The sequence below is a fragment of the Narcine bancroftii genome, chromosome 5 (assembly GCF_036971445.1).
Source record: "Narcine bancroftii isolate sNarBan1 chromosome 5, sNarBan1.hap1, whole genome shotgun sequence".
Taxonomy (NCBI): domain Eukaryota; kingdom Metazoa; phylum Chordata; class Chondrichthyes; order Torpediniformes; family Narcinidae; genus Narcine; species Narcine bancroftii.
Window position 1 is genome coordinate 132798609 of NC_091473.1, and position 12415 is coordinate 132811023.

The 12415-nt window shown below is 41.5% G+C and overlaps 1 protein-coding gene across 5 annotated transcripts in view; it reads left to right on the forward strand.

Annotated features, from left to right (window-relative positions):
* Positions 1 to 12415, forward strand: part of LOC138763979 (rho GTPase-activating protein 29-like) — an 84371-nt gene that overhangs the window by 43633 nt on the left and 28323 nt on the right. For 3 of the 5 annotated variants that reach the window (XM_069939088.1, XM_069939089.1, XM_069939090.1), the window contains 3 exons: positions 4582 to 4675; positions 6369 to 6441; positions 6984 to 7044. In XM_069939088.1, coding sequence (XP_069795189.1) covers positions 4582 to 4675; positions 6369 to 6441; positions 6984 to 7044 — 228 coding nt within the window. Of the gene's footprint in view, positions 1 to 3747; positions 3924 to 4581; positions 4676 to 6368; positions 6442 to 6983; positions 7045 to 12415 lie in introns of those variants that run through there. The other 2 variants (XM_069939091.1, XM_069939092.1) reach the window with 2 other exon arrangements.

The window sequence follows — 12415 nt, forward strand, 5'->3', positions numbered from 1 at the left end:
CCTGAACTGAGCCACCCAAAACTAGATGAGGGCCCTGGCGCACAAAGTTGTGGACGTGTCTCCCAGCGGGACTGCTTCTGGCCACCTGGTGAAGCGGTTGACCATCATGAACAGATGGCAGAAACCTTGAGATACCAGCAAAGGTAATACTATGTCCAGGTGGATGTGGTCAACCCTTCGTTCTGCGAGCTCAAAGTGCTGAGGTGGGGTCTTGGTGTGTTGCTGTACCTTGGTTGTTTGGCACTGCATGCACGCCTTTGTCCACCTGCTGACCTGTTTCCGCAATTCACGCCACACACATTTGCTGGCCACCAGCTGGACTGTGGTCCTGATGGATGGGTGAGCCAGTCTGTGGATGGAGTCGAAAATCTGTCATCTCCAAGCTGCCAGGACGATGGATCTGACCTGACCTGTGCCCACATCACCAGGAGGGTGGTGTCACCAATGCTGACTGGGATGTCCTGGAGCTGCAGTCTCGATATGGTAGTCCCATATTGGGGCATCTCCTCGTCTTCCTGCTGCGCCTCCGCCAGTTCCACGAAGTCCACTCCCCTTGGTAGTGGGTGGATACTTTGCCTGGACAGTGCATCAGCCACCACATTGTTCTTGCCGGAGACATACCTTACATCTATGGTGTACTCCTATGGAGGGCCGACCAGGGGTCCGAGATCTTAGTCAAGACAAGTGTCAGGGGCTTGTGATCTGTGAAAGCCATGAAGGACCTGCCCTCTAGGAAGTATATGAAGTGGTAGATGGCTAAGTACAATGCCAGTTCTATGTTGAAAGCACTGTACTTCAGTTCCGGAGGCCGCAGATGTTTGCTGAAGAAAGCCAGCAGCCGCCAACTTCCTTCAATCTGTTGCACCAGAACTCCGCTGATTGATATTCCTGAGACATCCACAGTCAGGGCCGTTGAACCGTCTGACCTCCGAAGTGCCAGGAAAGCGACATCTGCCAGGGCTCCCTTGGCCTTCACGAAGACTTCTGCTGTCTTCTCGTCCCAGATGATGTCCTTCGTCTAGCCTGCCATCCGGGCGAACAAGGGCCACATGATCTGGGCACCTGAGGGGATGAACATGATAGAAATTGATCATCCCCATGAACTCCTGTTGCCCCTTGGACGTGTTGGGTCTGGGGAACTTTCGGATGGCCTCCACTTTACTGGGTAGTGGTGTGGCTCCTTCCCTGGTTATCCTGTTGATGGCCTCCAATCCAAGCTGGCATTTGTCTGAATTGGTCGTCAGGCCGAGCTCGCTCAGTCAGGTGTAGAGGTTACAGAGGTGCGCCATATGCTCCTGTTGGTTCCTGCTCAACGCCAGAATGTTGTCCAGGTGCACGAAGGTGCATTCCAGGTCTTAACCCACTGCATCCATGAGTCACTGGAAGGTCTGGCATTCTTTAGCCCAAACAGCATTCAAAGGAATTTGAAGAGGCCAAAAGGGGTGATGATTGGGGATATCACTAAGGTGTACCAGGATCTGATGATATTCCCGCATGAGGTCCACCTTGGAGAAGATCCTTGCCCCATGCAGGTTAGCCGCAAAATCCTGGATATGCGGCATGGGGTATTGATCTGGTGCTGTGGCCTCGTTGTCTCAGCGGTAGTCGCCACATGGTCTCCACCCCTCGGTTGCTTTGGGTACCATATGCAGGAGTTGCTGAGCTCCTCCAGCTTCCTGAATTTCTCCTTTGCCAGTTGGAGCCTCTCCAGAGGAAGACGTCTTGCCCTTGTGTGGAGCGGCAGGCCCTGGGTCAGAATGTGGTGCTGTACTCGATGTCAGGGCATCACCATGGTGAATTGGGGGGGTGGGGGGGAGCACTGTAGGGAACTCTGCCAGAACCCTGGTGTACTCATTGTCTGATCTCTGAACGGAGTCCAGCTGGAGTGCTGGAAGCCTGGCATCTTTGAGGGGGAACGTTTGAAAAGTCTTGGCATGGACCAATCTCCTTCCCTTGAGGTCCACGAACAGGCTGTGGGTGTGCAGGAAGTCTGCCCCGAGAAGAGGCTATTTCCCAACTGCAGTTGGACCTTGTGGGTACCATCGGTCCAAATTGTGCTGTTCTTGGCAGCCGTCAGGATGGGGCCTCACTTCCTGTTGTGGTGTCTTGTCCTGATGGGGGCAGGACACGAACCTCTGCTCCTGTGTCCATGAGGAAGTGTTGTCCGGACTGGTGGTCCCAAACTTGCAGGAGGCTGTCCTGGTGGCCAACCGTCATGGCCATTAGCAACGGCTGGCCCTGGTGTTTCCTGAAACATGCATGGTGGACTGCTCCGGCACCCCCATCTCTGGTGGTGGAAACACTACTGGTCGTCTGGATCACCTCCTCTGGGCTGCTGCTGTTCTCTTGGCATCTCTGCATGGGTCTGGCTGCAGGGTTTAGTGAAGCCCCACGGATGCCGAGCACTCTCTTTTGTTTTCACAGAACATCTGCTCATGCTGTGCTTTTCTGGGTGGGTGGGGGGGTCGCTGAAATCCGTGTCAGCCAGGAGCAGTTGGGTGTCTTTGGGCAGTTACTCCAGGAGTGCCTGCTCAAACATGATGCAGGATTTGTGTTTGCCCTGGAGGGCCAGCATCTCATTCTTGAGGGCTGACGGGGGCCTGTCCCCTAGCCCATACAGATGGAGCAGACGTGCCCCTCACGCCGTGAGAGCCTGAAGGGATCAATCAGTAAGTCCTTGAAGACAGTGTACGTGCCTTCTGATGGGGGGGCTCCTGGACGCTTGGCCACTTGGTCTACTGTGTCCTGGTCCAGGGAGCTCACTATGTGGTAGTACTGGGTGGATTCTGCTGTGATCTGTTGGATCTGGGACTGTGCCTCAGCCTGGTCAAACCACACGCGTGGTCGATTCATCCAGAAGGTCGGCAGCTTGAGAGCTACCACATATTCTGCTGCCTGTTCGCTTATCACTGAGTTTAGATGACGTCTAAACCATTGGGGTCACCAATTGTAGCCACGTGCTACTCAAAAGAAGACACACACACGTAGGTTAAACTCAGAGTTTTATTAGGGCTCAGGCCCGACTTTTATACTTGCACTGTTCCTGCCGTGGCCCCCTTGGCTGACATCACATGATAACAAAAGCTGGTTTCTTGCGTGTGGGTACTTTCCTGCGTAACAATGCCCTTATTCCCCACACGCTGTCCCTGTCTGTTGGCTGCGCAGCAAGCCCAGTGCCATTTTAGGTTCGCTGGCATTTAAGCTGCCCTTGCTGTTCACCCACCAGTTTGCTTGTTGGCGCCAGTGCTGCTGCACGGGCTGCTGGCCTTTAGTTGTGCTCGCCACCCGGAATGCCAGCTCGATCACCATGGCGGTGGGCCACCACAATATTGCTGTAATCTTCTTGTCTCACAGTGGAAAGAAGAAAGTTGGGGGAGTGTGTGGTGGTGGTGGGATGGTGGGGAAGGAAAAGGTAGACTTGGAGAGAGGTATTCTCATAGTAAATTTTTATGTACTGTTTGTAACCATGATATTCCTGAGACATCCACAGTTAGGGCCGATGTTTTATGATGTTGGCTATAGACAGTCTGCTACTTGAAGTTATGAATATTTTGGAAATTATTACGGGAGCATTTTTTGATAGTTTTCTAGTTGTAAAGTTGCATCAGAATATCCACCTAAAATTACAGTTGTCTTTCAATTTCTTGTTGGTTATTGTCCAAACTTGCTACTCGTATTTGTTACTTAGATGTGAACAAAAACTGCAGGAAGTTTGTTTCCTTAAAACTTGATGAGATCAAAAGACTAAAAGCAAATTCTTTTAACAGAACCCTTCCTGCAACAGGAAAAATATCTCTTCAGTTTACTTGCACAGAAAAGCCAGTGTTAACGTTAGTGAAGTGTTCAATCAGGATATTGACAAAGACTGCTATAATTCTTCAGCGCTCTAATAATTGTATAATTGACTGAAAATTGTTATAATTGTGAGTATATAAATTTGTGCATTTTCTGTTCTGAGTTATGAAGATCTCGAGTATTTTGATAATTTGTGGGACTCTTCAAATTTTATTCATAGCTTTAAAATTTGCTCTTTGCGGAGGAAGCCAGGAGAGGAAGGAACTGAATCGTAGATTGTAGTTTCCAACCCCATGGGGACTGAGGTCCTTACAGAGAAATTTTATGCAGATTATTGAACCACAAGTAACTTGGACAGTATTTTTTTTTTGAAGATTGCATTAAAGCAGCTTCAAAAGAAATGAATGAAGGAGTTCATTATTATGGTTTATTACAATACTGTTCACTCCATTAGTGTTTTTAATGGCACAGGAAACTGGTGTCCTTAAAAGATTGCAGTCAGAATTTCAGTATGACAGAAGTTCCGAGTGGGTCTGAACATTTTATGCCTTGATCAAGAATGATTTGGTGCATTTTGCCCGTGAAGCTTGTGATGGCTGTGTTGGTCGATTCTGTTCAATAGTTGCATCTCCTTTGTTAGGTCTTGTTGTTTACAGCATGTATTTATACAATTGTTCTAAATCTGATGATATGTGAATATGTACCTGCTGAAAATTCTTATGACTGTTCAGTTGAGTCACATTAATTGAGGTGATATTTATTGATAAACTTCATAATTTCTCTTAGGTGCAAACTACAATGAAGTAAATGAAGAGAAAAGAGAGCATTTCAGTGAAATATTTGCTTCTATTGATACATTGGCATTCACATTTGGTAATGTGTAAGTAATAAAACTTCTGCTGTGCCTATTAGTATTTTAGCTAAATATTAATAAAATTGATGGCAGCAGCCAGGTATGGTTGAAAATAGACTGGTTTATTCATTGAACATTTACATTTTTGAAGTGCAGTGCTTTTTTTCCCCCCTCTCTGTACCGTCTGATTTGTAATTCTTGCTGGAATATAGTTATCCCAGCATTAATGTCCTTCCAGTAGATTTCCAAATATGTGAACTTGCACAGTGAATGGTGTTTTCAGCTATTAAAGCCAAGCTCTGACCTGTTCTGAATGTACAACCGTATTTTAATGCTGGTCATTGTTCAGCAGCCAGAAATGTGAACCCTAATTTCCAAAACTTTTGTTTTTAATCTCAGCAGTTCTAATGCCTGAATTGCTTTTGAAGTCAAAATATAAAACTAATTTAAGATGAGCCATGACCTTGGTCTGTATCATTTGGTGTTTTTATCCACAATAGCATTGGGACTTTGCACTCGCATTTCATGTGCATCTTCAAGAGCATTTGGATTTTGAAATTGAAGCAAAAATGTCATGAGGAAATTATGTTGAACGTTAGAAGTTGCCTTTTTGTGTCCGTGTTTTAAGCTATCATACGTTTTAAAATGCATGAGCTGTTAGGTGAAATAAATGAAAATAACTAAAGTTATCAGTTTCGGCTAACTACAATTTGCTTGTTTAACTGTAGGCATATTTAGCTATGGTCATTACATTTTAACAATTTCAAAAACTAATTTATACCTTGCAGGTCATTCTTTTCCTGAACCAATCCTCCAGATCCCATAGACAGGTTTTCGTAGGACTTAAATTAATAAAAAGACAAATTAATAATTCTCAAATGTGCAAGAGGTAAAATGAGAATTAAAAACAGATACAGCATGTTATTCTATGGAATAATAATAGAAAATTGTAAAAAAAAAAGTCAAGAAGTTGAACAGCTTTGGCAGAAAAGAAAGCTTTCTGGGGGAAAAGGAGCTCTTCTGAAAGAATACCTTCCATTTTGATTTCATGTCTGCCCTTTGCAACTGCCTAATCAGGTTGATCCTTTATCATGTCCTGTTTATATTCAGAAAAGTAAAATCATTATGCCGTTTTACAACTTGAATGTGGTTAAACCAGACAGACCCTTAGCAGAAACTTTTTTTTAAAAAATTTCCAATTACTAATAAGAATACCCTTTTTTATAATTATTTTCAAATATAGTATCTAAATAGTCATTATGGTCTCTTGGTTTCTATTAAATGTTGCAGCTGTGGTCATTGCCTATAATCCCAATTTTAATTGAAAACTGGAAATTCTGGTATGAGAATTGCATTAAAATACTGTATTAAATTGTTCATATTGATCTTGTGACATAAGTACAGCTATATTTCTAACAAATTTTAACAAGTTTGAGGACAATTTGTCCATGCCTCCAAAACGTCTGTTTTTATATTTGATTTTATTTTGCTTTATCTATATTGTTAAGTCTGGAGCTTCAAAGTTGTTGGATTTGTTTAGCAGAAATTATAAAAAGGAGAATTTTAAAAGGAATATGACATTAATAAAATTGAAAATCTCACTGATTTTTCTCTTATTGCTTGACAAGATTTGTTAAGTGGAATGGGAATAAAGGGAAATGCAAATCAACTTTTAATGAAAATGTCACTAATTAAAAATCAATCAATATTTGACTTGCAGCATTTCAGACTTTCTTATGGGAGATGTGGACTATAGCTCATCTGTGGGACTCCCAAACAGCGGAAGAAGTCATGTAAGTTCATAGAAAAGTTCATGTTGGTTGGAACTCATTTTAATCCAGGAATAAAACGGCAAACGATAGGCTTAATATGTAAAATCAATATTGCATATTTATAATGTGATAAGACTCCTGTGGAACAGATGATGCTAGGGCCACTATGCAGCTGTTTTAAAACTATTCATTAGCTTTCTTTCTAAACGGCAAGGGCATTTTGGTAAAATGTTCCTCTTTCCTTTCCCCTTAGTTGCTTACTGTAAATATGTAATTTAATCGCTCCTGGTCTATATCCTATTACAGAACATTCATTATTTTCTCCCTCCCTACTTCTACAGCTTAAACTTGTTTCAATTCCAACTTTTTGAACTTTTGGTACATGTCCTCAATCTAAAATGTTATCCCTGCTTCCTTTTCTGCCAAAGCTGTTCAACTTCTTGACTTTTTTTTTACAATTTTCTATTATTATTCCATAGAATAACATGCTGTATCTGTTTTTAATTCTCATTTTACCTCTTGCACATTTGAGAATTATTAATTTGTCTTTTTATTAATTTAAGTCCTACGAAAACCTGTCTATGGGATCTGGAGGATTGGTTCAGGAAAAGAATGACCTGCAAGGTATAAATTAGTTTTTGAAATTGTTAAAATGTAATGACCTGAGAAATGTTACAGGCTACCAGAGATTTGGCTTTATGATAATATATAACTTTTGCAAAGTACTGATTCCAACAGAGTGTCCTTTGTTTTATTTCTTCAAGAAGTATCTCAAACATATTGAAGGTTTTGTAATCCTATGCTTTTTGTGTCTTCTGTGTTGTTGGTACTTTAGCTAGATTCCAGGATTTTTCCCTTCCTCTAATCTATTTAGGATCTGGTTCTCAAGATGGGCTTATGTTTGCAGTTACACATGCTCAACTATGGTTACGGATAACTGTTAAATTTGTTTTCTTGCAACTGTTTCGTGTTCTAGTGTACTTCATTGTGCCCCAAGACTGACTTCCTGCACAAGTCTGTGGCTGACTACTTTATTCTGAGGAGAGGATGGTTGATGCCTGTTGAAGATGTATTATAATGCCATATTTATAAAAAAGCTCTGCAAGTTGTAATCTTCCATTGAGTTTTTAACACCATTGTTAAGTTTTCTTTTGTTATGGTAACTGACCCTCAAGGGATATCCCTGGATTACATAAGAGTTTAGTTCTCCTGGTACTGTCCGTAATCTGATTTATCCCAAGTTTAAAAATTAAATTTCTCAGTAAAGGAAAACAAGTGAGTGACAGAAATAACGACAGAAATTCACTCATTTGCAGCCAGTTGTGCAGATATGATCATCCGAGCCAGAGTGTCACCGTAGTACCAAAATTCCAATAGGACCTATTTTAATTAGCCACAATTTAAATACAGTACTTGAATGTTTGTCCCTTCAGATTAGATTATTCAGTTATTTTAAATTTTGAAGACTTTATGATACATCCATCATGAAATAAAATTGACAGGTTTGTTTTCATGTTTTCACTTTGTACTTATTTAGTGTTGATGGGAGCATTTGTGTAGAGTCAATTTCCAAAAGTCAGGTCTTTGGTTACCCAGGGACGCGTTTGCAGTGACGCACCAGCCCCGCTTGTCGTGTCTGGTCGGCAGGGCAACCGCAGCAAGGATTGTGTTGCAGGACCATCTCTTCTGGTCCAGACCGGAAGGTCGTGTACACGCTTGTGTCATTGGGATGCAAGCGCCATGACAGTGGGGGCGGGACTGAGGACAAGCTTAAAGGCTGCAGCACGGAATTCAAAATAAATCAGTTTTTATTCTTGAGTTCACAGTCTCAGTCTCTTCACTGCACTTGCTCACAACACGCGACAGTACAAACAAAATGCTACCCATCTACTTCTGAGTCCATCTATTTCAAAATGCTTGTTACAGTGAGGAAATGTATTCCCAGGTCACAGACTACTCTTTTTTAAAACATTTTTTTATGTTTCACACTATGAACCATACTAACCAAAATACACACAAAAATTTCCCTCTTGAATATACACAGTGTCATTTTCTCCCCTTTTCCCCCCTTCCCTCCCTCCTTCAACCACCCCCCTCCACCCACTCAACGTTCAACCTATATGATGCATTAAACCCATCACACAATGAAAATAAACAAGAAATTTGTGTCATCTACTTTTACATACTGGGTCAGTTCATTTCGTCTTCTTCTCCTTCTGTCATTTTTGGCGGTGGTCGTTGAAGGCATCTTTCTAGTACATTGGAAACTTTAATCTCCAGGGATATAGCTAGGTCCTTCTGACAAGAGATTACCAGGGGGTGTCAGTAAAGGCATAGAGACTATAGTCTTATTATTGGCTATACTTTGGTGCCTACTTCTATAAGATGAAGCAAAAGTAGTTGAAGTCCTCTTGGGTATGAAGTTTGAATGATTGCATGCACCAGTGAACAGTACAGTGTGACATGTAGCATAAACCACCAGCGGCAATATGGTATGATTCTCTGGTTTGAAAGCTGAGTGCAGCATGGACAATTATGTTAATTATAACTTTGCAATCTGTTACCCAGACGTGCATTGCCAGATTACCAAGCTTGGTGAGGACTGCCATTGTGAAGCTTGTCTTAAAATTTGCTGTCATCATATAGGTCCCTATAAAAACTTGGATTGATAATGTTTTGGGTTTAAAAACTCTGTCATTTCCTCCCATATGCTTTCTGTAGCTGTTAGTAGTGTCTCTGACATCTATGATCTATCTCAAAGCATCAACAAGGGAAGCTTGGTGAAAATATAACCTTATTGCAAGTGAGTTTAGGTGAAGAACAATTGAAGGTACAAGAAAGAAGATTAAAGAACATGTAATTTGGGCAGTAAAACTGCAGAGCTGTGGAGAGTATAAATTTGAAAGTTGTCCCTTTAAGTCAGTGTGTTCAGTCTAAATAGAAGGTGACCATTGAGCAAATAAGAGGGGCAAGGGAGACTGCAGATGCTGGAATCTGAAACCTCAAAGGGTCTTGGGCCAAAAAAACTTTATCAAAACCCAAAGCTGACCCCTTCACCAACTGATGCAGCTTGACCTTAGTTCCTCCAGTAAATAGTATTCAGTAAATACTTTTCAGATCAAAGGTTGAAATTTAAACTTGAAATGAATTTTAGATGCTGGACTATTGTCAATAACATATAGGGAATTTTATGATGAAAGCATTCTTTCTGGTGCTAACAATCCCTCCTAAAGGTCAGGAGAATGGGGGGTTAAAATTCTCAGCTCTTTGAGTCTGGGAAATGGGGATAAAACAAAAACTGCTCTTTTCCAAGCATCTTTATTCCCAGTGCAATTATCTCTGATAATCCAAAGTGATTTTTGTTTGTATTAGAAATGAACGAAATGTGCCCAAATGACAGTGATGGTTTCAGCCTATTTTCAACTTCTCTCGGTTGTTTTACATCATTGTGTGAGTAGGAATGTCTAGGTTTATCTTGCCATTCCTCACATTGTCCAGTCACTGGATCTTAGATTGTCAATTGAATCCTGGACCAAATGGTTCTTTCCATCTGCAAAGCTTTTGTTGTTGTTGCTTGTCCCCTGTTATTTTCCCATCATGTGAACAGCTGTCAAAACCATAAAGGATAAAGTCTTGTGTGTCAACCCACAGCTTTAAGATTAAGAACTTTATCCAGAAGGTTTGTACCCATGCTTGCTGCAAGGTAATTGGATGGGGCCATTTTAACTACTGATGGTTTAGTAACAAATAAACACAGCAAAGTTGAACAAAGCTGAGATCAGGAAGTTGTAAAACATGAGGCCATTTTTACATGTAGATTGATTCCCTGTTGGGTTCAAGGATTAATTGAAGGTCCATCCAAATCCGTTTTCTCATTGCATTATTTTTGGTGAAAATCATGCACTGTGAGTTGGAGAGTGATTTTGTATAATCACCCATAAATTTTAAAGGCAAATATGAGGTCAACCATCCAGTATTTAATGTTATTTTTTAATCTCATGAGCATAACCCATCTTGGCATTAGATGAGCATGTTCGTCACTGTGCCCATAAAATGCCAAGCATATAATCAGATGAGTGGTTCAAAATTTAGTTGTCTTGATTTTGTAGCACATTTTCATTTTAGTTCATTTGTTAATCTAGTGCAGGCACTGGTGCTACTATGTTTCATTGCAATGTTAAACAGATGTTGTACATGCCCCCTTGAATAGATATATAAAAGAAATCTAATTGTTTGAAGATTGGAAGGGGTTAGATCTCCCCTTCACAAAGGAAGAATTAGGAAAAGCATTGAGTTCGCTACGAACTAACAAGTCTCCAGGGGAGGATGGGTTCCCACCTGACTTCTACAAGGAATTTAAAGATTTGTTGATGCCTCTTTTTATGGAAGTGGTAGATAGGCAGTGGAGACCCATTACCCTTTCAGAATCTTTTTTGACAGCAATTGTTATGGTGATTCTTTTTTTTTAAAGTAAATACCTGCTGATAGTCTTATAAGCTAATGTCGTTGTTGAACACAGACAACAAGATACTGAATTGATTGGCATAATATTTACCAAAGTTAATAAACAAAAAACAGCCAGGCTTTGTGCAAAAGAGACAGGCTGCGAACAAAACATTGGACGGCATTTGAGCATAATGCATCTGGCACAGTCAAAAGATGAAAAAGGTGTAGTTGTAGCACTGGTTGCGGAAACAGCATTTTGATAGATTAGAGTGGGACTTTTTATTTAAAGTGGTAAAAAAATGGGGCTAGGGCCAACTTTTATAAATTAGATAAGAGTGCTGTATCACTTGCCCAAGGCTAAAGTTGTGACCAATAGACAAATTTTCCCAGCTTTCCCTCTGCCGGGATCCAGTAGACAAGGGTGCCCGCTATCTCAACTTTATTCGTACTGGCCATGGAGCCCTTGGCCTAGGCCATACGCCAGGATCCAGACATCAAGGGATTTGGATCAGCCCTGGAGGAACATAAATAAACCTGTTTGTGAATGATGTGTTGATATATCTGATAGATTTAGTGAACTCACTGGCCAAGTTGGACTCTTGAGGACTATGGGGAGATCTCTGGGTATAAGATTAGTTGGGAGAAGAGTGAAATTATGCCACTAATGAAAGGAGATTACAGTCAGTACCAGGAAAACAGCCCTTTGAAGTGGCTGCAAAATGATATAAAATATCTAGGGGTGAGGGTGGATAATAACTTGAATAATTTATAAACTAAATTATATCCCCATGGGAAGATTGAGGAGGTCTTGAATAAGTGGATGATCCTGCCTATAATACTAGTTGGCAGGGTTAACTGTGTTAAAATGATTGTGTGGCCGAGGCTTCAGTACCTTTTCCAGACATTACCGGTGGCGCTGCCCCAAGGATTCTTTCAGAAATTGCTCTCTCATGTGCGAGATTTTTATGGAATGGTAAGGTGACCAAGGTCTCTATGGAGAAATTGACTTGGGATTTCAGTCTTGGAGGTTTAAGACTTTAAGAAATATTATTGGGCAGCCCAGTCAAGATATACATTGCGTCACTCTTTGAGATGGGAGGTGTACCATCCTGGGTACAGTGGGAGAAGGTAACAGAGGACTTTATTTACAAGTGGAATAGTAAATTGCTATCCAGAAAGAAAGGCAACCCCATATTAAAACAAGTAATCCTAATTTGGAAGAAAAATCAATTAATCAAACTGGGGCTGTCTCCAAAAACACTCCTAGCTCTGAATAAACTGCTCCAATTGACGGTGGGTGACAGGATCCTAGACACTTGGTGTCATAATGGCATCTGGTGCATAGAAGACTGTTATGAGCAGCGGCAGCTAATGTTGTTGGAGCAGCTCAGAAATGTGGTTTATCAAATAGGATGTTCCACTGCTATCTACAAATAAGATCTTTTCTAAGGGACAAATTAGGTCCAACTATGGCCTTACCAACATGTTCTGACATAGAGACCCAGGTTCAAAAGGGAAACACATGGAAGTTTATTTCACCAATGTGCTT